This window comes from Abramis brama (genome assembly GCF_963993115.1).
Source record: "Abramis brama genome assembly, chromosome: 7".
NCBI classification, from domain to species: domain Eukaryota; kingdom Metazoa; phylum Chordata; class Actinopteri; order Cypriniformes; family Leuciscidae; genus Abramis; species Abramis brama.
The window spans coordinates 17726940-17750886 of NC_139969.1; the positions used below are offsets into that span (position 1 = coordinate 17726940).

Genomic DNA, 23947 nt, shown 5'->3' on the forward strand with positions numbered 1-23947 from the left:
CAGTTGCTGTTTAAGACACAATCTTAAGAACTAGCCAGAACAGCAAAGGCCAGATGCTATAAACCAAGCAACCAGCAGTGAACCTAATCAGTCTTTTTTTACTAAGGTCCAGTCTTAAGAGAAAAGCATTAGATGACTAACTTGTAAGACTAGTCCAAGCAGTTTAGAAAACTGGCCACAGCCAGCAATTAGTCATTGTTTGTAAAAATGATTTGACAAACTTGTAAGATTAGTCTAAGCAGGTTTTCCACAACCTTACCAGTACCACAAACTTCCATTTGGAAAGGTTGACAATAATCAAGTTTAGTTAACAGAAGCTTTTATTTAAGGAAGGCACATTAGTCAAATACATTAATACATTATTCATTCACAATGTCTAGATACACAAATGTACTCATTCACAATGTCTAAAAGTCTCAATATTGTGACAAGTCAATAACTCCATAAATTACAATTTAATTCACAGCATAAGACAAATACATCAGAGATTTGGGTACAAATTTAACCCTGTTAAACTTCATGTAGGGCTTAAGATCAGTTTGTTTAATTTATTAAACAGCAGTGCTTTTATTTCACAAATAGGATGAGCACATATAAATGTACATTGTGTATATTATATAGACGATCAAGAACTGTATAATCAGTGATGCACTTGGAGGCGCTTTTTCGCCAGGGTCTCTGAAGTAGTCATGCAGCAGGTCAGAAACGTCCTGCACCTGTTGGAATAGTCCTCTGGACAGTCTCTGTACAGGCTCACATGGGCAGGGGTGATGAAATCAAAACTTTCAACTGTCAACCCTTTCTCCCGCAACACTTTAACCATCTTCTCCACATCCCTGTACCTGATCACCCGGTCTGCTCTGGAATAGAGGTACATCTGAGGCCAGGGCGCCGGGTGATCCGTCATGGCATCATAGTGGTTCTTGTGAAAGTACTTGGTCACAGGATACAAAACAATCCTGAGAAGGAAAACCGCCACAGCAAACAGTGCCAGGAGGAAGTACTGCAGTAGCACATTGACTTTAGGCCCTAAAGTGCTTTTGAGCGCTCTGAGCGCCCCTATAATGTTTTGGCTGCCCGGTGCACTGTCCACAACTGTGCCCACCACATACAGAGTGCTGAACTGCTTGTGACTAAGCAATAACTCGACCATGTAGCGGTAAAGCATGAAGCCCCCATTGCTGAACACGTGGAAGAAAATTGGGTTGTTCTCCACCTCGTAGTCATACAGAAGTTCAAGTAATTTGTGCGCAGTGCTTCTTAGTTCCTTATAGCCCAACGGTTCTGAAATAAAAACAGTCTTCAAAGGAGCCGTGTAGCGTAGAGTCACACATCCCTGCAAATAAATGAGAAGCTGTTGTAAGAACATTATACATGGGTGTAACTTCAATCTAAGTCTCCAATGATTTTCTTTTTATATATATATATATATATATATATATATATATATATATATATATATATATATATATATATATATATAAAGGTCACATTAAAACTTTTGATTAAAAAAATACTAAAATATTACAAAAAATATATATTAGGCCTATGATAATCAAAGAAAATAAAACATTCAATATATATATATATATATATATATATATATTGTGTAAAAATTATTTATAGATTACTTTTTTATATACTTTTTTTTAATTTTCACAACAAACTATTATACATTTAATAAAAAGTTCTGAAAGGTTATGCAAGTTATCATGCTTGATATTAAATATAAGACATTGGCTATGCATGAATACAATAAATAAAAAAAATAAATTTATATTGTATTAGTAAGACTGAATGGGGGTATTCATGATACACAAAATATTATGCCTGATTTAATGTACAGAATGGTTTTAAAGACTACACATCATATCAGATGTTGTGAAAATGACATTGTGTGTAATGGAAATGTTTGTGACTGGGAAAAAAGACTCTGTGGTGCATGTATGTTAGTAGAAAACAAACTAGCTAAAGTGTGTGTGTTTTTTTTTTGAAACTTTACAGGGCCAAAAGTGTCCATTATTAAAGAAACTCCAACATATGTATGTTTTCAAGGCCTTTAGGAAAATGTGTCACCTGTTCGTTATAAATGGAGCTGTATTTGGCGAGATGTTTGTCTCTGCTGCCTGCCCAGCCAAGGAGAATAACGACTGGCTCCTTTGATCCGCGCCAGTGTTTCTCTGTCAACACAAGAATAACGTATCCATACAACACGGATTCAATGATACACACACCTAGTGGTTGACATGAAATCCCTATTATTATTAAAGCTCTCTAATTTATCGCCTATACGGTTATAAACACAGGTTGCAGGCTTCCATGCATTTGCGCTGAATAGACTGAACATATCAACAAAGAATTAATCAAACAAACAACCCAGTGCGGCTGTCAGCCTCAGAACAACACTTACCTGAGATAAGTGCCTCTGGAAAAACTATGTTGTAGTCTATACCATCATCCCCCATATTGACAGTTATTTCCTAAATCTTCTGTCTGCCATTAATATTTCGCTTCAAATGAGTGTTGCGTTTCACAGCTCTCGTGCGGCGGAGCGGACAGTCACATACATTGGCGATTGAAGAAGATAATACAACACGAGTGAAGCCGGCAACATCAGCGTGTCATTGTTTCATAGAACATCCGGGTCACAATTCACAAGTCACAGTCAAAAATTCAAAATAAAAGTCACTTTTCAAGCAAACCGTTTTACCAAAAGATTAATAGTTGATAATAAAAATGACATTAAAACCAATAGATATGCTGTTTAAAATTAATATGACCCCTTTAGTTCTGAGAAAAGATGCATTGTTTTATATTCTGTTTCTGATGCAATGAAATTCATACATTTTAAGTGTGCTTGAAGTGTCTTCATTTTTAGAGCAGGTTTAGGAATGTACAATGAACAAAATGTACAATGAACAAAATGTTTTTTGTACATTTTTAGTTGTAGTAAAAGTTTGGTATTGACCCTATGAAACAGGCCACCACGTTTTTCTGAATTTGTTGTATTGTGGCTTCACTGAAATTTGAAATAAAATTAGAATTAAATAACATTAGAATATAAATACACAATGTCAGAATAAGCAGGACTACTGATGATAACTGTAAATGCTGTTTTATTTAAATAAAAATTATGCCAAACATTATATTCATTTAATAACATTATATAGGCTATATGTAAACATACATTTACTCACACTACATGCCACAATATCTTGATCACACCAGAAAAAAACAAGATGGTTATTATTCCGGTTTTATTATTTAAATAATAATACATTTTCTAAGTTCACACATAACCTGGAAATCATTTCATTTCAAAAACAAAGTTCACAAAACTAACAAGACAAGGGTTGTTCACGACATGCAAAGAGTAAATAAGGACATCTATTCTTAATAAAAAATAATAGGTCAAAGCTACTAAAGTTACTAGTACCCTATAGCTGCGTCATTCCCTTAGTTCCCTCCGAGGAGCAAAGCCTTTCCATCAGACAGGGACTCATCTGCTGCATCTGTTTCAAAAGTAATTGACGGCACCAGTACACTTACAACTTTGTGGGCCTTCTCTGATTTCTGCCCACTGGCAGTGCTATTACTTGACCCTGGTGAAAGAATGACAGTATCTGTAGAGATCTCGGTGGACACACGACGACCAAACGTCAAGGAACTGACGCTGGAACCATCAGCCTCACTCTCAGTCCAGCAAGAATCACTATCTGAAGCAGAAGACAAGCGTTTCTTCCCCCAGCGGCCGTTAGCTCGTGCTGCATTGCCGATGCTAACTCCCAGGGAGCACTGGCTGGAGAGGGTTGGACGACGGGAACTAACACTGCCGGAACTAAAAGAGGAACGGAGCTCCTTCTCTTTCACGCGTAAGATGGTGCGAAGTACTGGAATGTGACGGGCAATAGCCGCCCGATACTTTGGATGCGTAATTGCGTAGATGATGGGATTATGGATGGCTGAGGCCTTGGCAATCACAGCGGGTACTGAATTCATGTAGGGGGTCAGGAGATGGGAATAGCCAGCCGTGGCGGTGAGGGCTACCACAGAGTAGGGCGACCAGGATATTACAAAAAGCAAAATGACCAGGAGGGCGATTTTCGCCATCTTCCATTCGTTCTGAATGCGTTCATACACCTTCTGCGTTTCCCCACAATCCAACTCTCTAATTTCCTTTCCCATTGCTCGGATAGCTTGGAAGATTCCAAAGTAGCAGCTGACAATAATGCCTAGTGGGATGAAGAACACAAAAATGAAGAGCAAGATGGTGTACGCTCGAACTGATGGAGTGAAGGTCATATAGTCCCAAGAACAGGAAGTTTGAAGACCCTCTGGAACATAAGCGCTCCAGCCAAAGAAAGGCGGAAGGCTCCAGCCCAGGGAGTAGAGCCACACAACGGCCAACACCGCGCCTGCTTTGCGTCGGCTAACGTTGTCCACCAAGGCAAGAGGCTGAGTTATGGCTAGGCAACGATCAGCAGCAATGGCAGTCAAAGTCATCATGGAACAGATCCCAAAAAGGGCACCACAAAAGGCGTAGAGCTCACAAATGCGCTCACCAAAGATCCAGCGCCTGTGCAGGCTGGCTGCAAAGAACACGGGCGACTGAGTGAGGGACATGAAGAAATCAGCCACAGCCAGGTTCACCACAAACATGTTCCCTGCAGTGCGAAGAGTACGGCTCCGGCAGAACACGTAGATCACCAGTGCGTTTCCAATCACTCCGGTGATGCCAACTATTAGAATGACAGCGCCGATGATGTAGTGAGCATGATCAGGAACATCCACGGTGGGAAACGGGTGTGGAGGCTCATGGTGGTGGCTGTGGGTCGGCCCATGGAAAGGCACATGGAGTAACTTGTAGTTCTTGCTGCCCAGGGACTCCTTAAAGCCTGCAGTGCAGTTGTTGTCTCCAGGGGCACAATGATGCCCTCTCCATGAAGAGTGATGGCTCATGATGTGTGGCTTGATGTCTCAGTCCTAAATTTATTTTTTATACAAAACTGAAGGAAATTCTGTTAAAATAATTGGGAAAAAAAGGTCACATTCTTGTTTTAAATAAACAGTGCTGTTCTCCTCTTTGTGTCAGTCTGTGAATGGTGGCTCCCTACATTAGCTTTTTATATACTAATCAATGCACCACCAAGTGATTACTGATCACTAAGTAGTTCACAACTTGGCTTGTTGTAATGGTCAAAAAGTGTCACTTGGCCTATGGCAATGGTAAACAAAAACACTCAAAATGTTGACCTTGTTAAAATCATGTTGAACTATTTCTGGACTATTTTGCTTTATTATCACATTTACCCATTATAAGATAATACTGCCTTATATATCTGAAATTAAAGTAAAATATATATTAGAGCATTAACAATTTATGAATTATATTAAATTATCAAACATATTGAAATAATAATATATAACAAAACAATAATATATATATAATTTTATTTGTATAGCACCTTTCAAATAAGAACCCATTTTACAATAATAAAAAATATTAAATTAATGTGCATTACAAAAGATGAAAATTTTTTTTTTTTTGAGACTTTAGAGATAACATTGTATGTAGACTTTTCATATGCTTTGTTTTCTTTATTGTGTTTGATAATACATGGCAATGACACAGAGAAAGATGTCCCCTTCCACATGAATAGATCTTTTTTCATAATATCATTTGAAGTTTGAATGTGTAATTATTTGAAATGTTGGCAAGCACCCCAGCAGTGAGTTGGACAAGCATGTGAGCGGTAAAGAGGTCACCAGGAAGAAATGTAGAGAGCTGTTTCGATTCTTAGAACTCATTAACTACAAAAATGCGTCCTTTGTTTGTTGTTTAGAGTAGTAAATTAGGCCAGATGTTGATGGAAACAACTCTTTTTGACCCAAAACTAAGGGTGTATGGATTGTCTGAGTGGATGCAGTGAGTCAGATCAATCTATACAATGTGAAAATGGAGCATAATGACAGTTTCAATAAGGACTGATTAACATCCCTCATCGTGAGAACTGCTCAGTGACCTGAATGTGGTCTGAAACGATTCTCCATGTTCCAGCTAAATAATGATCAGCCTATACTAGCCTTCAGTCTGTTTCAGGTTAGTGACTTGACCTACTTGAGAAAGAAAAAAATATATATGTATTTATCCCAGCAGTTGTTATTAAAACTGAATATAGTTTTATTTTGACCTTTAATTGTGTTTGAGTGAATCAAAAATGATTGTACCCTTAGTACTATAACACAGCACTACATGGAAAAACATATGTGAGCACCGCAAGCTTCTAATTAATGGGCAAACTATTTGGCTAGGCCCTTTAATTCCCGGGAACAAAAATCTAAAATACAATGGCATTCTTTAGAATGCGTTTCCAAATTTTTGACAAGAGGGCTTTTTTTGTCTTACAACATGACAATGCCTCCTTTGGCCACAAAGCAAGGCCCATAAATTAATGATTTACTGAAGAACTTGACAGGCCTAAACAAATGTTTCCACACCTGTGGAATAAACTTGACTGCAACGATCCCATCATTCATCACCGGACACTGACATCAAATTTGGGAGCATATCCCCATAGCCATGTTTGATGACTTACAAGGAGAGTGAAAACCATTAATGCCAAAGGTTTTGATATTAAATGCTCAACAAGTATATAAAGTGTGGTGTTTGAGTATCAGCATACTTTTGGATATATAGTGTAAAACAACCTAAGGATATAGGTTGTGTGTGTGTGTGTCTGTATATAGTGTAAAACAACCTTCATTCACAATAAATGAACTATTAAAGCTATCAACTAAACATTTTATATGATTTATATGATTATATGATGATTTGTAAATGCCATAAAATGAACAGAGAGGGGAAAAAAAACATTAATCAGACCTGCTTAACTTTTTTTTTTTATTAATATTACAGTTCATCTTAACATAGAAAATATTAATCATATAAATCTTATAATAATTTTTTTTATAAATCTTTGCAAATCATTTAGAAGTGTATTATTTTGTTTTAAAAAAAAACTTTAAAAGACAAAACTTTAAAAATGACAATATCTGTAGACTTTTAAAATAGAAAGATGTAATTACACAGTCAAGTGCATTATGTCATTCAAGGATGTCTGTTTCACTGGCTTGTTGGTGGAGGTAGGTCAAGTTGCTAGTGGTAATTTGTGATTTTTTAGGTTGATAGTCTGTATCTTTACTTTCAGTGGTACCAGGAGTCATGAAGCCCTTTCCAGGTTTGTGTACAGTTTCCTTGACACATCGGATTCCATGTTGAATTCTCGTTCTGTTCCATATCTGGGACTCAATCTCAGAGCTGGATGTGACGAAACAAGACATACATTTTGATTCCATACATGCTGATTCCACATAACTCACATGAGCAATATATCAATAGAAGAAATAGAAGAGTGACTATTAGGATGTGTCAGATATTTACTTTGAAGATGGCTCTGCTGCTCCTTCTGCTAGTAAATACGCATCAAAAATAACTGTTTCTGTATTGGCCAAACAAAACCCATTGGCCCTTCTGACATCTGTAGAAAAGCATCATATTATATTAGCTAAAAAACTTGATTAAAATCCAAAATCAGTTCTCTGTAAGATCAAGAAAATAGAAGAATTCATGAATACAAACCAGCTACAGTGACAGGACTCTTGTTGAAAGGCTGGATTGGTTCATACATGGTTTTCAAGGCATAGTCAACAGGTGAAGTCTTGAAAAATGTAAGAACTGCCTCAGACTGAGAGAACTGTAAAGTAAATTACTTGCATAATTATTGAACCTATACAATAGGGCATCAATTCAATTATTATTGACATAGGGGATGGGCAGGCTAGTCTTTAGAATTACCTTTTGTGGCATTTTGATTATATTTCTCAATAATTTTTCCACTTCATCCAACCTGGTTTCAACATTATTATTTTCTTCTGCTTCCTTTATCCTCTGTAGTGCTGAAAAACATGAACACATACAACAATTAAGTTTCCAATCAGTTAAATCGCCACTTATTTCAAATGTCATAAATGCACATAAATGTCATACCATCAAGCATCAATAAACGTCCTCTGTCGTCTGGAAATGATTTGCTCAAATTCTTAACAAGTTTCACTAAATCGTGATATCGCCTTCGCAGATATGTTATGCTTTTTTCAGACCATTCAGTCCTAATCTCGAAAAACTCGTCTTCTTCTCCAGCAGGACCAACAGCGAAGCGGTCGAGCCCAACGACCCAGCAGTCATTTACGCTCAGGTGAGGCAAGAAATCCGTATCAACACCTGCCATAACTGAATCGTGTCATAAACACATTAAATAGAAATTATCTCGAAATTAAATTTGATATAAAGAAATAAGTAAAGAGAAGATGCATTCCGCTTCAAAATCGAAAACCGGCTAAATATCCATCACAATTAGAAAGCAAATCGTGGGATTACTTTCGTGGGATACGCAAATCTTCTGACACAAGTTGTACAAACTTCAAACTCCTCCGCTTTCCTCTTCGCCTGCAGATAGTGACCTCTAAACGCCCCATTTGTGCGCAGTCCCTGTGAATTCCCATCCAAAATCATGAATTTCTCAAGTTCACACATCGACTACAACTGTTAAAGGCCATCGAGTCTGTTATTCCTGTCGGGTGCTAGTGGGCGTTCCTATTCTGTCGCAGTATCCAATTGTATCAGGCGGCAGGTCACTAACGGCAATGTCATTGGTTGCCGCCGCTGCTCGTTTGCATAATGCATAGAGTTGAGCTCGAGGTGATGGTGAAAAAGAAAAAAAAAAACAGTAATTAAAAGTAAACTACTTTTACCCAGTTTCCTTCTCATTACTCCCAAAGTAAATGTAGAGGAAAGGAAAGGAAATGCATCCTTAAAACGTTTAATTAAAACAAACATTTAAAAACGCCTACATAAAGCTTGTAGCCCTCTGTTAAAGTGAAATTTGGCTGATGGTGCACTGAGCAACAGGTTGGATAATCCAGTTTCTATTGGATTGCTAGTGGGATTTGCTTGTAGTTTTAAGCGCAGTATTACACTTGCTTTATCATGGCATTGGTCAATCCTTTCATCGCTTACTATTTTAAATCTATAATTAACCACCCAATGAAATAGAGTAAATTACATTCACCTATGACTTTAATAACTGTGTCAATGCTGAGGTGATCAACATAATATTCCAGTAGCAATGGTATATGGAATTTACTGATTTACTTTGTTTGCATAAGAAAACAATACTTTGCTCTGTCATTATAAAATAACTGACTGGAATAAAATAAGTGACTGGAAAGAGAAAACTCCCAAGGCAAAGGAATTAAAAATGTATATAAAAAAATACATTTTATTTACAAATCATAAATATCACTTGGATGTCCGTGCTCTTTGAGAAGGTGCGGTTTGGGAGCCAGAACCAGAGCTGTTCCTCTGCCCCAGTGCGGCGGTTTGTTCGGCACTGTGATGTTTCCTCATGTGTCGCACCAGCAGCTGGCGGTCTGGTGTGGAATACTGGCACAGGTGACAAGGGAATGACTCTCCTGTGTGATGACGCCGTGAATGGAGGTCTAAGCTCTTCTTCTGGATGCTGAAGCAAAACGCAGAGGACTATTCTTAGCTAGAGATGTTGTATGAAACAAGTGTAGTCTGTCGACTTTATGACAGGCGAGTACATGTACCTGCTGTATGGACAGTACTGGCAGCAGTAAGGCTTTTCTTGTGTGTGCGTCCTTGAGTGTCGGCGCAGAGAGCTTCTGTCAATAGAAGCATAGGAACACTGTGAACACTTGTATGGCTTCTCACCTAAAGCAAAAAGAAAAACAAATCACTAGAATTCTCACACTCAGGCAGTGCAATGTCATGGCAACTGTTCTATGAGAACCAGTCTTTTGAAAGGAATTCCATTAAGCTTTAAATCTCTGCATGTCACCATGAGCCGTCTTTCTCCATATATTTGCTCCATTTCTAATTAAAGTAGCGTGGGAAAGTCATTTAATGGCCTGGCTCTGATAATAATAATTTCTGTTTAGTGACCAGGAATAATAAAGGAGAGATGGACAAGATGTTTCACTGTCATTCCGAAAACAATGATCTATTGTCACTGCAAGATTCATATATATATATATATATATATATATATATATATATATATATATATATATATATATATATATATATATATATATATATATATTAAAAAGTGTTTATTAAAAGATGATATCTACAATGTGCTTGAAACTGCACCTGTGTGGACGCGCAGGTGCTGTTTGAGTGAGGCTTTGAGACGAGTGCAGTAGTGGCAGTGTGGGCACTTAAATGGCTTATCTCCTTGATGAATGCCCATGTGACGCCGCATGGTCAACTTGGTAGAAAACTTCCTGTACAGAGATAGACAGAGGTAAATTATAGAAAACTGACAATCAAAAGTTATCACAAAAGAAAAGGAAAGGCATGTTAAGCATGATTATTCTTTTTTTTATTAATGTTTGGGGCCAGTAAGATTTTATTCATACTTTTATTCAGCAAGGACACATTAACTTGATCAAAAGTGACATTTATAATGTTACAAAAGATTTCCATTTCAAATAAATGCTGTTCTTTTGAACCTTTTATTTATCACATAATAACAATCCTTTGAACAGTAGTGTATGTACTATAATATACAACCACATTAAGTCAAAATAATATAGCAAGGAAAGAAATGATTCTCGTACTTGTCACAGAGGTTGCAGCAGAACTCTTTCCGTCTGGAAACAGTGAGTCCAACAGATGTCTCACCCTTCAGGTGAACCAGTCTGTCCTTTCCTCCTTCTTTGCTCTTTTCCCTTCCCGCAACCATGTTTTTCAACCTCTTCTTCCTAACCTGGGACCATGACTCTGGCTTCATTCCTCTGAGGCATTCTGGGTATTTGGTGGATGAGTTAAGTTGCTGGTTTTCTCTGAGTACAGGCAAAGAAGTCGGTTTCAGCAGTCTGACAGTCTCACCAAATACTCTTTAAAGCAGTGGTTCTCAACCTTTTTGACTCCGAGACCCCTGTCGTCTACAATCATTTTTGAATATATTAAATCTACGGATACTCATTGTTTCTGTAAATTTCAGGATTTCAGAAGTTCCCACTCTTGTTAACCAATGAATTTGTATGATTTTCTTTTCATTAATTTGTGGTTTACTTAATAAAGATTAAGGATGAGGTTAATATTTAAAAAAAATATTTATTAAAGATTATGGATGAGATTAATATTTTATACATTTTTATTTCTACCCGATGATAACACAAGATACTTACATACTGTGAGCAATCTGTTTTTCTTGATCAGCCTGTTTGTGTTGAGTGTGAATATGCTTCAGTGTTTTCTTCCATGACTTCTCTAAAAAGTAAAATAAAAAAATAAAAAGATATAAGAAACAGCAAAACTCAACAGAAATACAGAGCAAGACAAAGAAAATAGCTATGAAATGTTTCAAATTATTAAACATTTTAAAGTTTATGATTTTCGGTGTCTGAGACGAAAAAGACTTTATCCAATATTGAATTAAAAATACATTTCTAATTGAATGTTACGGGTCTGGATAAAATAAATATTAAAAACGCATGTTAAAAAGAACAAACACTGCTATTGTGATTATGCTTTGGATCACAACCAACTTTTAGGGTAAATCTAGCCCATCAATTCAGCAACGACGATTCTGATCTGTACATCCTGCCAATACACATACTAATAAAATACTAGTTCAAAACTTACAATTCTTGTACTGGGGTCAAGTCTTTCAAAATGTGCACTCCAACATAGGCTATAGCTTGTCACACCTGTATAACATACCGTAAATAATTTGTACCTTTGAAATCACAGTGTAAGCATTTAAATCCTTCTTGAAAATGACATTGTTGGTGTATTTCCCACTCCTTCCCTGAGTGACACCATTCCAGGCACAGAGAACACTGCACCAGCCCTCCAGACTCAGATCGACAGTGATGCCGCTGATTATGCCTTTCTTCATGTGCTTCACAAGAATCAGCTCTCCTAAATGTCCTGGGGCAAACACTACATTTATGCCTCTTTGAGCCTTTTCTTTTTCCATGTCCCCTCCAGTGTTGCTCCATATCAACCCACTCCTCTGATTCGCAACCGCAGCGAGGGCATCTGAAGCCTTGGTCTCCATTATGGCATTTTAGGTGCACCTCTAGCATGCTACGACTGGATGCAACTGTCTGGCAGAGGATACAGGCCAATCCGCCATCCTCCTCCTCAGACGGCTTCTGCATTTCAGCATCCATGCAGGCATCTCCAGCATCCTGCTCACCTTCTGGATGGGATAGGCTTTTTGTTGAATTTGCAGACTGAGGTGGACACTTAGTGCTTGAGATTCTGCACAACCCAAGAGTCATGAGATGAGCTGACTGGGCCATTTCCTCATCCTGAACTTCTGTGTCCATTCCACTGTTCAAAGGAACAGCCAGATCTGTGCCAGTATCCTCTAGCTGAAACACAGTTTCCTCCTCGCTGTCCTCAATCTCATCATGCCTACCCTCCTCAAAGAGTGTGCTCACCTTCATAAAACAAAAGTTTACATGTAAATTATCTAATATTTCAAACTAAATTAAAGGAATAGTCCACCCTAAAATGTGAATTCTATCATCATTTACTTCTTGTTCCAAACCTGTATGACTTTCTTTTGTGGAACATAAAAGAAAATGTTTTGAAGAATGTTGGTAACCAAACAGTTTTGGTTCCCATTGAACTGAAACTCTTTGGTTACCAATATTCTTAAAAGGATCTTCTTTTATGTTCCACAGAAGAAAGTCCATCACACAGGTTTGGAACAACATGAGGGTGAGTAAATTATGACAGAATTTTCATTTTTGGATGGACTATCCCTTTAACACTGCAGGAATCTTTATAGTCACCTCACAAGTTTGTGCCACATGCAAGTTGCCATCAGAGTTGGAGCCCAGGCCAATGTCACATAACCGTGGGCTGATGTTTTGAAACATGCCGTACATCGGGAGGAGGAAAGACATACGCTCCATGTCCATCTGATCCTCATTGCTTTTTGAGCCAGAATGGAGGTCGCTCTCTAGGTCGTATGGAGAGCTGTTATGGTCGACCTCATCTTCATCAACAACCCTCATTCCTACGCCCAAACTCTCCTCATCCTCTTTCTCCAGGCATGGCAGATGGGGGCATGGGGACACTGGATCATGTCTTTCCATGACATGATGGCTAATCTTGGCTTTTTGGTTGCTGGTAAATTGACAGACTCTACATCGGTATACTTCAACTAAGAAAGCTTCCACTAAAGAGGACACATGAGCTTCAATGCCTTCGGCTGAGCTGCAGTAGAGACTGGAAGTGACATTTTCTTCTGCAATTCGAAGGGTTACTGTTTGAACGTCTTGATATGCATCTTTAAACCCACCCATTCTAGGAAACATTAGAAGAAGAAAATAGATCAGTTAGTCATTATACGGTCTTGTAAATTATCCTAAATACGAATATGTATTGTTTTTTAATTAACAATTAATGTTAAATGAAGATTAAGATGCTTAAATCGTGGTTGTGGCCAAATTATTGCACCAAGTGAGAGTGACAAATAGAAACAGGTCTTTCATTTTCCCGTTCAAAATCAATTAAATTACCTTTCTCCCATTCTGATGTTTCTGTTATTTTTGAAAGATCCTGCTGTGCTGAATTGTTTGACGAAGATAGTACGTTAGATTCACAATGTCTGACTGTGATACCAGTACTAACTTCAAAATAAACAATCAAACTGTCTTCCAAATATTAATTTAAAAGGTTCTGATTAGATATTTGCGAACAGGTGTACCTAATAAAGTGTCCGGTTATATGTGTAAAGGATGTGTAAATTATGTACGTACCTGCATCAAAAGAGTGGTGTCTTTAAATGACGTAGCTTGTGCTACGGAAGCAAACGTGCGGTTTAGGGACCACGGCGTAATTACAATCCACAGCATAAAATGTGACATTTGCTATATTTTTCTCTGTACTGACAAAATTAAACGTTGTTTTCGTGCTCGACCCTAATTTACAACTACTTTAAGTGTGTAGGCAAAATAGTGAACACTAAATCGATGACAACTGTTCGTAGACGAGACATTTTCTAAGATCCCTTCGTTCGTCAGCGTTTAATACACACTGCGCATGCGGTGTTTGGTAAAGAATGACCCAATGAACTTAACCGATTAGTGTGTCGATTCAGTGATTCAGTCAGTTCAGTTAAAATTTCCCTTTGCGGATAGCCACTTTATAATGTATAGTGAGAGGAAAATGTTAAAACCATTTTAAATTAATATTTGGAAGACAAGTTGATTGTTTATTTTAAAGTTATAAATGGTATCAAAGCCAGACTGAATTATGAATCGACTCTTTTTTTTCCAAACAACTCACTCAGCACAGCAGGATATATCAAGATGGCGAACACGGACGCATTAGCCAAAACAATAGCGAAGGATTATGTGTAAGTTACACCATTACGGACTTTATATCGCATTATTTTGGTATTTAGATATTTAAATAAAAGTTATATGTATTGAACATGAAAACGTTTCCGTACAACTGGTTTGACATGCAGTTTTTAGTCAATATCTGTTAACACTACTGTCCGTCTCTGGTCGACGTAAACCAGCTGTGTTTTTCTATATACTTTAACGTTTAAGCCAACAACTATGAAACATTAGTCTTGAATACCTTCTAATTGTAGACATTTATCATAATACATCCTAGAAAACCAGGCTATATCTTTGTTGTGCTTGTTGGAAAGTAGATTAATATCATATCACTATTCTCTACTCTTTTCCAGGGATGATATGGAGAGCTCTGACAGCGTGGATGAAAATGAACATGTATCCGGTGAAGATGGAGCTAGAAAAGCAAATAACATGGACTTCGCTAGGGTGGAAAGACACAGGAGAAAGAAACACAAACATCGAAGCAAGCACAGAAAACATAAATATCCCTCACCAGATGAGAAGGACCACAAACACAAGTACAAACACAAACATAAGCGGAAACACAGAGACTCATTCCATGACGATAAAAACTGTTCTGCTGGCTATGAAGGTGCTGTCATCTCTCCAAAGCGATCCAGATTTGATGACATTGCTGCTCTGGAGGATCTGGAGAAACAGAGGGCCATGATTCAAGCAGAGCTTGATAATGAGCTAATGGAAGGGGCTGTGCAATCAGGTATGGGACTGATATTACAGGGTTATAACTCCGATTCAGAGGAGGATGGCGAGGTACAGGAGGCTGTGCAAAATGGTGAACAACAGAGACAAGTTCTCAATGACTATGTAATGGCTAAGGGACATGCTGAAAGATCTCGACAGGATTGCATAGATGATGAAAATTTTTATTCTCTGCTGGAAGGCAGAAGCACGTCTGACGAGATGTCAGTCCAGGCTCATAAATCAGAAATTAGAGTTAGTAAGACTGGGTTAGATGTTAATATCTGTGAGAGGCCTAGTGGTCCCAGCCAGGCGAGGGAGCAGAGACGATCCCGAAGCATTGAGAGATCCAAAGACGGTGGTCAGAGGTCCAAATCTCCTGTGAAGTCCAAGGGATTGCCATCAACCAACAAAAAATCAGCTACACGACCCGAAGAGCAAATTGTAGACCACAGATCCTCAGCGAGAAGGAGCAAATCTAGATCTAAAGAAAGAAACACCAACTTGCTAGAAGCTGACAGGGAGAGAGACAAGAAATCAGAAAAGGCACCCTTAAAAGAGGCCTCATCAGGAAAAGAGAATCGATCTCCTAGCAGAAAACAAGGTCCAGAACAGCACAGCCCGTCTGTGCGTCCCAGAGGCCTCCGCTCACCGGAACGCTTCCCTGTTGTGCAGAGCACAGACCGGGCATCCAGACAGGATAGATCTTCATGCCAAAACAGATCTCCTCCAAGGAGAGGGCGATCTCGGTCGGTTGAGCGGAGACGGAGAGAAGAAGAGCGTCAGAGACTCCCCAATGACAGGTTATTTTTCTTTCTTGCTCTGTTCATTTAAAACGATTGTGTCATCGCTCTAACTTTTTAAGCTGACTAGAATTCCACCATACATTTTTTGTAATTGCGTCTGTATTCAATCAGTGTTGTTATTGTTTAATAAAACTAAATCTATAACTATTAAAAATATTTTTGTTAATTAAAAATTTGCAATCAAATCTAAATATTAGATTAAAAAAATATTAATATAAATTAATAAGTAATGAATAAATACTGTAATAGTATTTAAATAAAAAAATAATAATAAATGATATATATTAGTTTATAAACACATTGCTATTGTTATCTTTTTTTTTTTTTTTTATACTCGTTTTCATACTTTTTTGTTATACTCACAGGATGCGATCTCGTAATGAGGTAGGGGGCCATAGAGAGGAGAGTCCTTGCCTGAGCTCCAGACGAAGGTTAAACCACTCGCCTCTCAGACGAAGGTCCCGTTCTCCCAGAAGACGAAGCAGCAGGTCTCCTTTCAGATACAGGTGAATTGTGTACTGTAGCTTTTAAATCTGCAACTCCTCATTTAGAGGATACAACTATCCAAGAGGCTTACAAATTTCGGTGAGCTGAAAATCTGAGAGCTTTCTGTCCCTCCATTGACAGCTACACAACTTCCACTTTGACGCTACAAGAAGTTCATAAGAGATCATAAAACTAATCCATATGAATTGAGCAGTTTATTACCAAATTTTCTGAAGAGACACAATTGCTTTATATGATAAGCAGATTTTATTCACATAAAATATATATAAACACTCATAAACTCAGACATCAATTGTGGTTAATGGAAGCTCAAGCATGTTCGCTTGAACCAAAATTAGGTTCATTATGTGTTACACAGCACGTTTGAGCTTCCTCAAGAGGTTTGTTCTCGTGCATCAAGCAGGTTCGGTTGAGCTTCTGTTTATGTTTGCTGATTAATGTTTATATGTGAATAAAAGCCTAAATTAAATCTGTTCATCATATAAAGGGGATCAAGTCTCTTCAGAAAATCTGGACCGCTCGATTCAAATGGATTAGTTTTACACAGAATGTGTAAAGCAGATGATTTACCCCTACTGTGATTAAGCCCCAAACTTGTGTGTTTCTTTCTGTTATGTCCTTTTTAATCTCTCTGTACCATTAAAACTGCATTAATACTGTGTGGATCTAGGGAGCGTGACAGGATGGAGCGCAGACAGCAGGTGCGTTCAGGATCACAGGAAAGGCGGAGGAGAAGGAGCAGGGAAAGAGAGGACATGTTTAAGGGCAGTCTGTCTGAAGGAATGAAGGCTGAGCAGGAGGACTCAGATGATGAAGTGTGAGTATTAAGGAAAATTATGTTTTGCTTCAATGTTGTTGATCATATTTGGTTTAAATACGAATACTACAATCTGTGTCTAGGATTGAGGATTATGACGTTGATGAAGAGGACGAGGAGGCTTTGATAGAGCAGAGGAGGCTTCAGCGTTTGGCCATCATGCAGGTCAGAATATTTTTAATTTATGCTATGGCTTTTACTTTGTTTTAGATGTACACTAATGTTTGGGGTCAATAAGATTTTTTTGAGGGGAGAGAAATTTCCTTTCAGTCGTGACTTAATTGTTAGAGAGTCAGACTGGTAAACCAAAGGTTGTTGGTTCGATTCTCAATATTGGCAGGAGATGACTGAGGTGCCCCTGAGCAAGGCACCTAACCCCCAATTGCCCACTGCTCCGTGTGTGTCTGTTTTTTTCAGTTTTTCCATCACAGGGATGTATTAAAATAGAAAACTGTTTTTTTAAATTGTTGTATAATTTCACAATATTGCTGTTTTTACTGTATTTTTTATTAAATTTAGCATTGGTGAGCATAAGATGTCTTTTTAATTATTTTATTTTTTGAAATATCTTACCGACTCCAAACGTTTGTAGTATATAATGTGATTGTATTTGTAATATATCCTGTACAGAAATATAAGCCAGAGAATGAGGACAGTAACATGTCAGGACTCTCAGATCACGGCAGTCCTCAGAGTAGCACTCGCAGCCGATCGCCGTCACCTGATGACATCCTTGAGCGTGTGGCTGCTGATGTCAAAGCCTATGAGCAAGAGAACCTGGACACATTTGAGGATAATGTGAAGGCGAAGCATAGTCTTGTCCCTCAAGAAAAAACAGGTATGTCATCTGCAAAATAACCTTTAATTACACATTACACATGTCCTTTCCACTTAAAATTTTTTTACACAACAAAGAAGTTGATATTGATTGACAAACGTTTAAAATGATGTACACTCATATGAGATAAAGACTTCAGTCAAATCAGTGGTTTAGTCCATTATTTTCATTATAAACAAAAAATATTGCGTTAGAATTAAATAAAAGACTGAATGGATTGCTACTTCTGTGGAGTGATTTACTCCAACTCTGAGCGAACTCTCTGCTCCTCACCACGGGGCTTCTCAGGTTCTGGTAGCAAATCACTCCGCCCAAGTAGCAGTGCTTCGCCTTCTGAGAATATAGTTCCCAGAATGTATACGGTTAGAAGATGGCTGTGTCTCATGTGACCTTGTTATTTGTACACGCTGTGACTATACAAATCACAACATGTAAATAGGAAAATGGCGTTATTTTGTCACTTATTGGGAGCAGTATGCTAGATGGAGCCGTTTACCTCTAGTATTGTGCTAAGCTAGGCTAGCGGTGGGTGCGTCAGACAGAGTTACGGCACGCACCAAGATGAAAAGGGTATGTAGGGACTTATCTAACTCTGGGGGAGACGGTGAATAAGCTAAAGTCCCAAAAAGTCGGCGTGTTCCTTTAAAGAATACATGAAAAGAACATTTCAGCAATCACACTGGTAACTTCTATAACAAAGTAAAATCTCATAAGCCTAGAGAAGTCATTCAACTCATGTGATATTTAGAAGGAAATATATTGATTAATACGTTGATTATAATCACTCATTAGATATATATTGAAGCAGCAGTGGATTCCAGAATCCACCCCTTCAGTATAAAGTCCAAAACCGCTCTCATATTAGTTGTTTAGGAAGAAGAGGAAATGGTCATTAAAATATGAGACATGAAACATTCACTGTGATGTAATGCAAGGTGGTCTGATACATTATTAGTGTTATTTTACGTTCCTTTCATTGCATCATTGTTCTTTTTCTTTAGGTGCTAATCTGAAAAAGCCAGCAGCCCCTGATATGTTCACAGAGTCAGATGACATGTTCGCTGCTTACTTTGACGTGAGTAGCCAAGTTCCTGCTTTCCATTGTATAGGTCAGTGGCTTTGCAAGCCCCAGAATTTGATTGAATTTGTCCATGTAAGGGGATCTCTACAGGTAGAGTTGCATAGTCCTGTGCAAGCTGTTGTTTCTGTTCTGGAAACTTTGTTCAAAGCTTTTTTTTTTGAAGTGGGTAATCTGACTCTGCGGTGCTCACTGGATCTCGAGGCCTCTCAGACTTTGAAATGGTCTCTTACGGTGTCAGTCACTCATTCATGAATGAATGTTTTAATCAACTCTCTGAATTCAGTTGTGTTGACTGACAATTCCACATCTAATCTCTCTCCGCAGAGTGCCAGGTTACGAGCCGCAGGCATTGGAAAGGACTTTAAGGAGAACCCAAGTCTGAGAGATAACTGGACAGATGCAGAGGGCTATTACCGTGAGTTTGTCTTGTAGCAAATGCTGTATTTAAATCTGTAGAATCCATCTTAAAAGAGAAAATCAAAAACGTAATTGTTCTTTTAATGTATTCAGGTGTGAACATTGGCGAGGTGTTGGACAAACGGTACGGGGTGTATGGCTACACTGGACAGGGTGTCTTTAGTAATGTTATCCGAGCCAGAGACTTGCCCCGAGCCAATCAGGAAGTGGCAGTGAAAATAATACGCAACAATGAGATGATGTAAGACACTTCCCTTAAAAGCTGAATGCTTAGCCTTTAAACATTTCTGTCTGGTACAGTTGGATTTCTTAACCAACACCATCCATTGCGATTTGATATGTCTAATTGTGTTGTAAAGATTTATTTAGACAAGAAATTAGATTTAGAATAGATGTGGATTTGGTCTTCATGTGACCGAAGCCCTTGGTTTGTCCCACAGGCAAAAGACGGGCCTCAAAGAGTTGGAGTTTCTGAAAAAACTGAACGACGCCGATGCAGATGATAAGTTCCACTGCTTGCGGCTTTTTAGACACTTTTATCACAAGCAACATCTGTGTCTGGTGTTTGAACCACTCAGGTACATTAGTCAACAAGAATCTATGCATGTGAATCTATCAAGGCAGCTTGAGTTATTTTATTAAAGCAACTTTCTTGTTTGCTTGCTTTAGCATGAACCTGAGGGAGGTGTTGAGGAAGTATGGCAAGGACGTTGGGCTTCACATCAAGGCTGTGCGCTCGTATAGCCAGCAGCTTTTCCTGGCCCTCAAACTCCTCAAACGCTGCTACATTCTGCATGCTGACATCAAACCTGACAACATTCTGGTGGGTCACATTCTCTTTCTGTAAATATTGGACTCTAGCTTTCATTTCTGTCTTATAAGATGAATGTATTTGACTCTCCCTGAAGGTGAACGAATCCAAGACCATCCTCAAGTTGTGCGACTTTGGCTCAGCGTCTCACGTTTCTGACAATGACATAACACCATATCTGGTCAGCCGTTTCTACAGGGCACCTGAGATCGGTAAGTGTGCTGTGAATTGAACTAAGAAAGCAACTGTACCTAATTAAAACAAACTTAAATGAAATTAAACCATCTTAGTGCATTGAATGTGAATCTGTTTTTTAGAGTTTTAAAGCGTTTTTCTTCCTCTTTTTGCAGTAATTGGAAATTCATACGATTATGGAATCGATATGTGGTCTGTAGGCTGTACTCTATATGAGCTTTACACAGGAAAAATCCTTTTTCCTGGAAAGACAAATAACCACATGCTAAAACTTGCCATGGACCTGAAAGGAAAATTGCCTAATAAAGTAAGAATTAATTTACAGTACATATAATATTAGGAATTAAGGAAAATTAGAACCAAACATACTAAAAACTGACCAAAACATTATTTAATATTCACAGATGATCAGGAAGGGTCTGTTCAAGGACCAGCACTTTGACCAAAACTTGAACTTTTTGTACACTGAGGTTGATAAGGTCACTGAGAGGGTAAGTGTTATATATTCCATTCACATTCATTTTGTTTTGTTTTTGACCTAATAACTAGGGCTTCATGATTTGGGGGAAAAAAATCATATTGCAATTTTACTGAAAGTTTTTTATTTTATTTTTAGCTCCCGTTTTGTTGACAACATACCATTTATAAGCACTTCTAATTAGAATTTTGGCAAGATGGTTGACACATGTGCTCACAAATGCATATTATATGCAGAGACGAGTGTGTGTGGAACATCTGCCGTAGTGTAAATGAAAATGACTGTGCTTTACTCTGAAAAACACAGTGCATATTATTATTTCATTAAATTGTAGCCTTTTCAATTTGATAATCTCACTAAGCCATTTTGTGAATTCAGTTTAATTCCAATTAATTGTGCAGGAAAAGATCACGATCATGAGCACCATTAACCCAACTAAGGACCTGTCGATTGACATGGTGGGTCGCCAGGCACTACCAGAGGACCAGCGAAAGAAGGTCTTTCAGCTCAAAGATCTGTTGGACCAGATCCTGATGCTGGACCCTGCCAAGCGGATCACCATCAACCAGGCATTACAGCATCCTTTCATCCAGGAGAGGATATGATCAGCAGCATACCTCAGAGACTCATGATGGTTTTGTATCTGCAGATATGACTCAGATAACAAAAGACATTTGCATATTTTATTGCCATGCGATTTAATTTCATTTCTGATTCATAGTCATTTTTAGCGCAGGACACACTCAATATTTACTTTGATTATTTTTTTATTATTATTTTAGATGACCTACAATGCACCCCATAAAATGTAAAGAGTAAATTCTTTCAAGATAATCTATATTGTTCCGATTTCATGCTTCATACACAGCTTCTTGTAGCAGCTAAAATGATATTGCCAGATATATTTGATATTACGATCAAGGTTCAGAATGTAAGAATATCCATCTTTGTGCTAAGTTTGCACACCTTATATTTTGTATAATTCTAGAATTTGATGTAAACCAAATATTACTCAACCACCAAGGACTGTTTAGAGTGTGACATGAGTCAGGCCAGCATAAATGCTGTCTATATCCACCCTCCCTTAGGTGTGAGAGTGAGAACGCAACCTGGCGTGCAGGCCCGGCATGCCCCTTGCCCTAGGTGTGTTTCTGCTGAATCTGAGGTCTTGGGTCCTGCTTGACCTGGTCTGCAGGGAAAGCCTCCTCTGTAAAGGCAGGTTGTACACCTCTATTGGTACACTGAAGGTAAGCTAACCCTTCCAAAACAAACGGCATCATTTTGCACTCTTTTCAAGCCCAAAATAAAGCGTCATCGGGCCCTTTTGGCTTCTTCTGCTTTAAAAAAAAAGTAATTTGGAGAAATGGATGCCTATTAAAACCTTTTGTCTCCCTGATGCTCTGTTCCAAAGCCTAGTGAGGCATCGTAGATATGCAATTTATTACCATTCAAATGTTTGGGGTTGGAATACATTTTTATTTTTTAATAAGCATTCGAGCATTTGATCAAAAATACAGTTAAAAACTGTAATATTGTGAATTACTACATTTTAAAATAAAAAGCAGTTGTGCTGCTTAATATTTCTTTGTAGAAACCTTTTTATAGATTCTTGATGAATATAAAGTTCAAAAGAACAGCATTTATTTGAAATATAAATATTTCAGAACTTTATAAATGTCTTAACTGTCACTTTCGATCAGTTGGAAGAAAAGAATTTAAAAAAATTTATAATAAGAAAAAATGTATAATAAAAAAATACTGACCCCATACTATTGATCAATTAAAAAAAAGTGTAAAATAATTTAAAAACTGACTATTTTACCCCAAATATGACCGCTAGGCTGCTGCCTAAAATAGGTTTTGAAACGGAGCTTCTGTTGTGGTTTCTCACAGAGACAAAACAGTCTGAATGAATGAAAAGACTGGCAGTTGCTGTCTCAAAAATGGTTGGCACCGTTTATGGTTGACATTGAGGGTAAGAGTGAATCCAAGTATTTGCAATGGACCAAGCACCTTCAGTGTACTGCCTCCGATAGACATACCTCACCTTTTTCAGAGTTGTCACACTTGTCATAGTTTTTGTATAACCTATTGAGTGCTTTTCAATATGCATGAGAATATGTATGGTTTCCAATGCACTACTGTACAACCCCTCTGGTGTGTTTTTCGCTATGTGTAGACAATTTAGATGTCTTTTTCTGTGACTGTTCTCGTGTTTGTGACCATGTTGTCTTTTGATACAGGGGTTTTCCTGCTCTGATCTATGAATCTGCTTGTTACAAGCGGTAATTGCTTCTTTATTCATATCTCAATTCCTTTAAGATACACCGGCCATAAAGTATAGCTTATGCTGGAAGAATTACCTGTTATCTTTTGTCTGTCCTGCATGAAAATGGAATAATTTGAATTTATTGTAAATTCACATTATTTGTCATTAAACAACATAAAATAAAGATGTTTTGTGGAGCAAAAAACGCAAATTTATACTTCCCACAAGTTGTCTGTCTTTCAAGTTAATCTTAACGCTGTAAGAACATAATTCAGCGTCTTAGGAACCTTATGGTGGGTTTTGTTTCATCGACACTAACTGCTGTTTGTGCTTATTCTCCCATTGTTTCTTTGTGTTCGAGTATATTCTCTGGCCAATGGAGACACGTCTGTCCATCATCCTCCTGCCTGCCTCTGCTTTCAAAGGGACGAGACCTCTTCAAGGCCCTTTATCCAGGTCATTCCTAAAGGCATGTTTAGATCCAACACAAAGCAAAGCTCTGATTAGAAATAAACGGCTAGTTCAGAGCTGATGCGTACGGGATTTATGTG

General features: G+C 38.0%; 5 protein-coding genes across 7 annotated transcripts; 1 reads left to right on the forward strand and 4 right to left on the reverse strand.

Moving 5' to 3' along the window:
* Window positions 1-302: 302 nt before the first annotated feature.
* Window positions 303-2631, reverse strand: tmem53 (transmembrane protein 53). The gene is made up of 3 exons (XM_084119987.1): window positions 2411-2631; window positions 2077-2180; window positions 303-1336 (listed from the first exon to the last, which is right to left on the reverse strand). Exons 1-3 carry the CDS (start codon window positions 2463-2465, stop codon window positions 641-643), a joined length of 855 nt encoding a protein of 284 aa, XP_083976113.1. The 5' UTR covers window positions 2466-2631; the 3' UTR covers window positions 303-640.
* A 468-nt stretch (window positions 2632-3099) lies between these two features.
* Window positions 3100-5082, reverse strand: opn4.1 (opsin 4.1). Its single transcript, XM_084119980.1, has one exon. It carries the CDS (start codon window positions 4957-4959, stop codon window positions 3457-3459), a length of 1503 nt encoding a protein of 500 aa, XP_083976106.1. The 5' UTR covers window positions 4960-5082; the 3' UTR covers window positions 3100-3456.
* Window positions 5083-6880: 1798 nt separating this feature from the next.
* On the reverse strand, window positions 6881-9430 carry pxdc1a (PX domain containing 1a). 2 transcript variants are annotated; one of them, XM_084119988.1, is made up of 6 exons: window positions 9347-9430; window positions 8048-8290; window positions 7856-7956; window positions 7640-7754; window positions 7442-7538; window positions 6881-7318 (listed from the first exon to the last, which is right to left on the reverse strand). In XM_084119988.1, exons 1-6 carry the CDS (start codon window positions 9351-9353, stop codon window positions 7105-7107), a joined length of 777 nt encoding a protein of 258 aa, XP_083976114.1. In that variant the 5' UTR covers window positions 9354-9430; the 3' UTR covers window positions 6881-7104. The 2 variants fall into 2 exon arrangements, with proteins under 2 accessions (XP_083976114.1, XP_083976115.1); XM_084119989.1 differs by lacking the exon at window positions 9347-9430 and adding an exon at window positions 8438-8543.
* LOC311086818 (uncharacterized protein) lies at window positions 9325-13718 on the reverse strand. 2 transcript variants are annotated; one of them, XM_084119946.1, is made up of 8 exons: window positions 13630-13718; window positions 12898-13414; window positions 11829-12540; window positions 11278-11359; window positions 10705-10929; window positions 10235-10368; window positions 9670-9744; window positions 9325-9578 (listed from the first exon to the last, which is right to left on the reverse strand). In XM_084119946.1, exons 1-8 carry the CDS (start codon window positions 13638-13640, stop codon window positions 9559-9561), a joined length of 1776 nt encoding a protein of 591 aa, XP_083976072.1. In that variant the 5' UTR covers window positions 13641-13718; the 3' UTR covers window positions 9325-9558. The 2 variants fall into 2 exon arrangements, with proteins under 2 accessions (XP_083976072.1, XP_083976071.1); XM_084119945.1 differs by having other exon boundaries at window positions 9670-9793; window positions 13630-13717.
* A 660-nt stretch (window positions 13719-14378) lies between these two features.
* Window positions 14379-23623, forward strand: prpf4ba (pre-mRNA processing factor 4Ba). The gene is made up of 15 exons (XM_084119933.1): window positions 14379-14468; window positions 14811-15980; window positions 16349-16489; window positions 17161-17307; window positions 17391-17472; window positions 17938-18145; window positions 19147-19220; window positions 19551-19641; window positions 19737-19884; window positions 20084-20221; window positions 20313-20466; window positions 20552-20666; window positions 20805-20956; window positions 21054-21140; window positions 21529-23623. Exons 1-15 carry the CDS (start codon window positions 14422-14424, stop codon window positions 21730-21732), a joined length of 2958 nt encoding a protein of 985 aa, XP_083976059.1. The 5' UTR covers window positions 14379-14421; the 3' UTR covers window positions 21733-23623.
* Window positions 23624-23947: the final 324 nt, after the last annotated feature.

Bases quoted from the DNA above. Each gene is read 5' to 3' on its own strand.
- tmem53 (XM_084119987.1), bottom strand. From the start codon at position 2,465: ATGGGGGATGATGGTATAGACTACAACATAGTTTTTCCAGAGGCACTT. The intron at 2,181-2,410 runs GTAAGTGTTGTT...TTGTGTTGACAG, and splicing joins TCCAGAGGCACTTATCTCAG to AGAAACACTGGCGCGGATCA. The intron at 1,337-2,076 runs GTGACACATTTT...ATTTATTTGCAG, and splicing joins GCTCCATTTATAACGAACAG to GGATGTGTGACTCTACGCTA.
- opn4.1 (XM_084119980.1), bottom strand. From the start codon at position 4,959: ATGAGCCATCACTCTTCATGGAGAGGGCATCATTGTGCCCCTGGAGAC.
- pxdc1a (XM_084119988.1), bottom strand. The intron at 7,755-7,855 runs GTAATTCTAAAG...TTTACTTTACAG, and splicing joins TAATCAAAATGCCACAAAAG to TTCTCTCAGTCTGAGGCAGT. The intron at 7,539-7,639 runs GTTTGTATTCAT...GCTTTTCTACAG, and splicing joins GAGTCCTGTCACTGTAGCTG to ATGTCAGAAGGGCCAATGGG.
- LOC311086818 (XM_084119945.1), bottom strand. The intron at 11,360-11,828 runs GTACAAATTATT...TTTACTTTTTAG, and splicing joins CTTACACTGTGATTTCAAAG to AGAAGTCATGGAAGAAAACA. The intron at 10,369-10,704 runs GTACGAGAATCA...ATCTCTGTACAG, and splicing joins TGCTGCAACCTCTGTGACAA to GAAGTTTTCTACCAAGTTGA.
- prpf4ba (XM_084119933.1), top strand. From the start codon at position 14,422: ATGGCGAACACGGACGCATTAGCCAAAACAATAGCGAAGGATTATGT. The intron at 16,490-17,160 runs GTGAATTGTGTA...GTGTGGATCTAG, and splicing joins AGGTCTCCTTTCAGATACAG to GGAGCGTGACAGGATGGAGC. The intron at 17,308-17,390 runs GTGAGTATTAAG...ATCTGTGTCTAG, and splicing joins GAGGACTCAGATGATGAAGT to GATTGAGGATTATGACGTTG.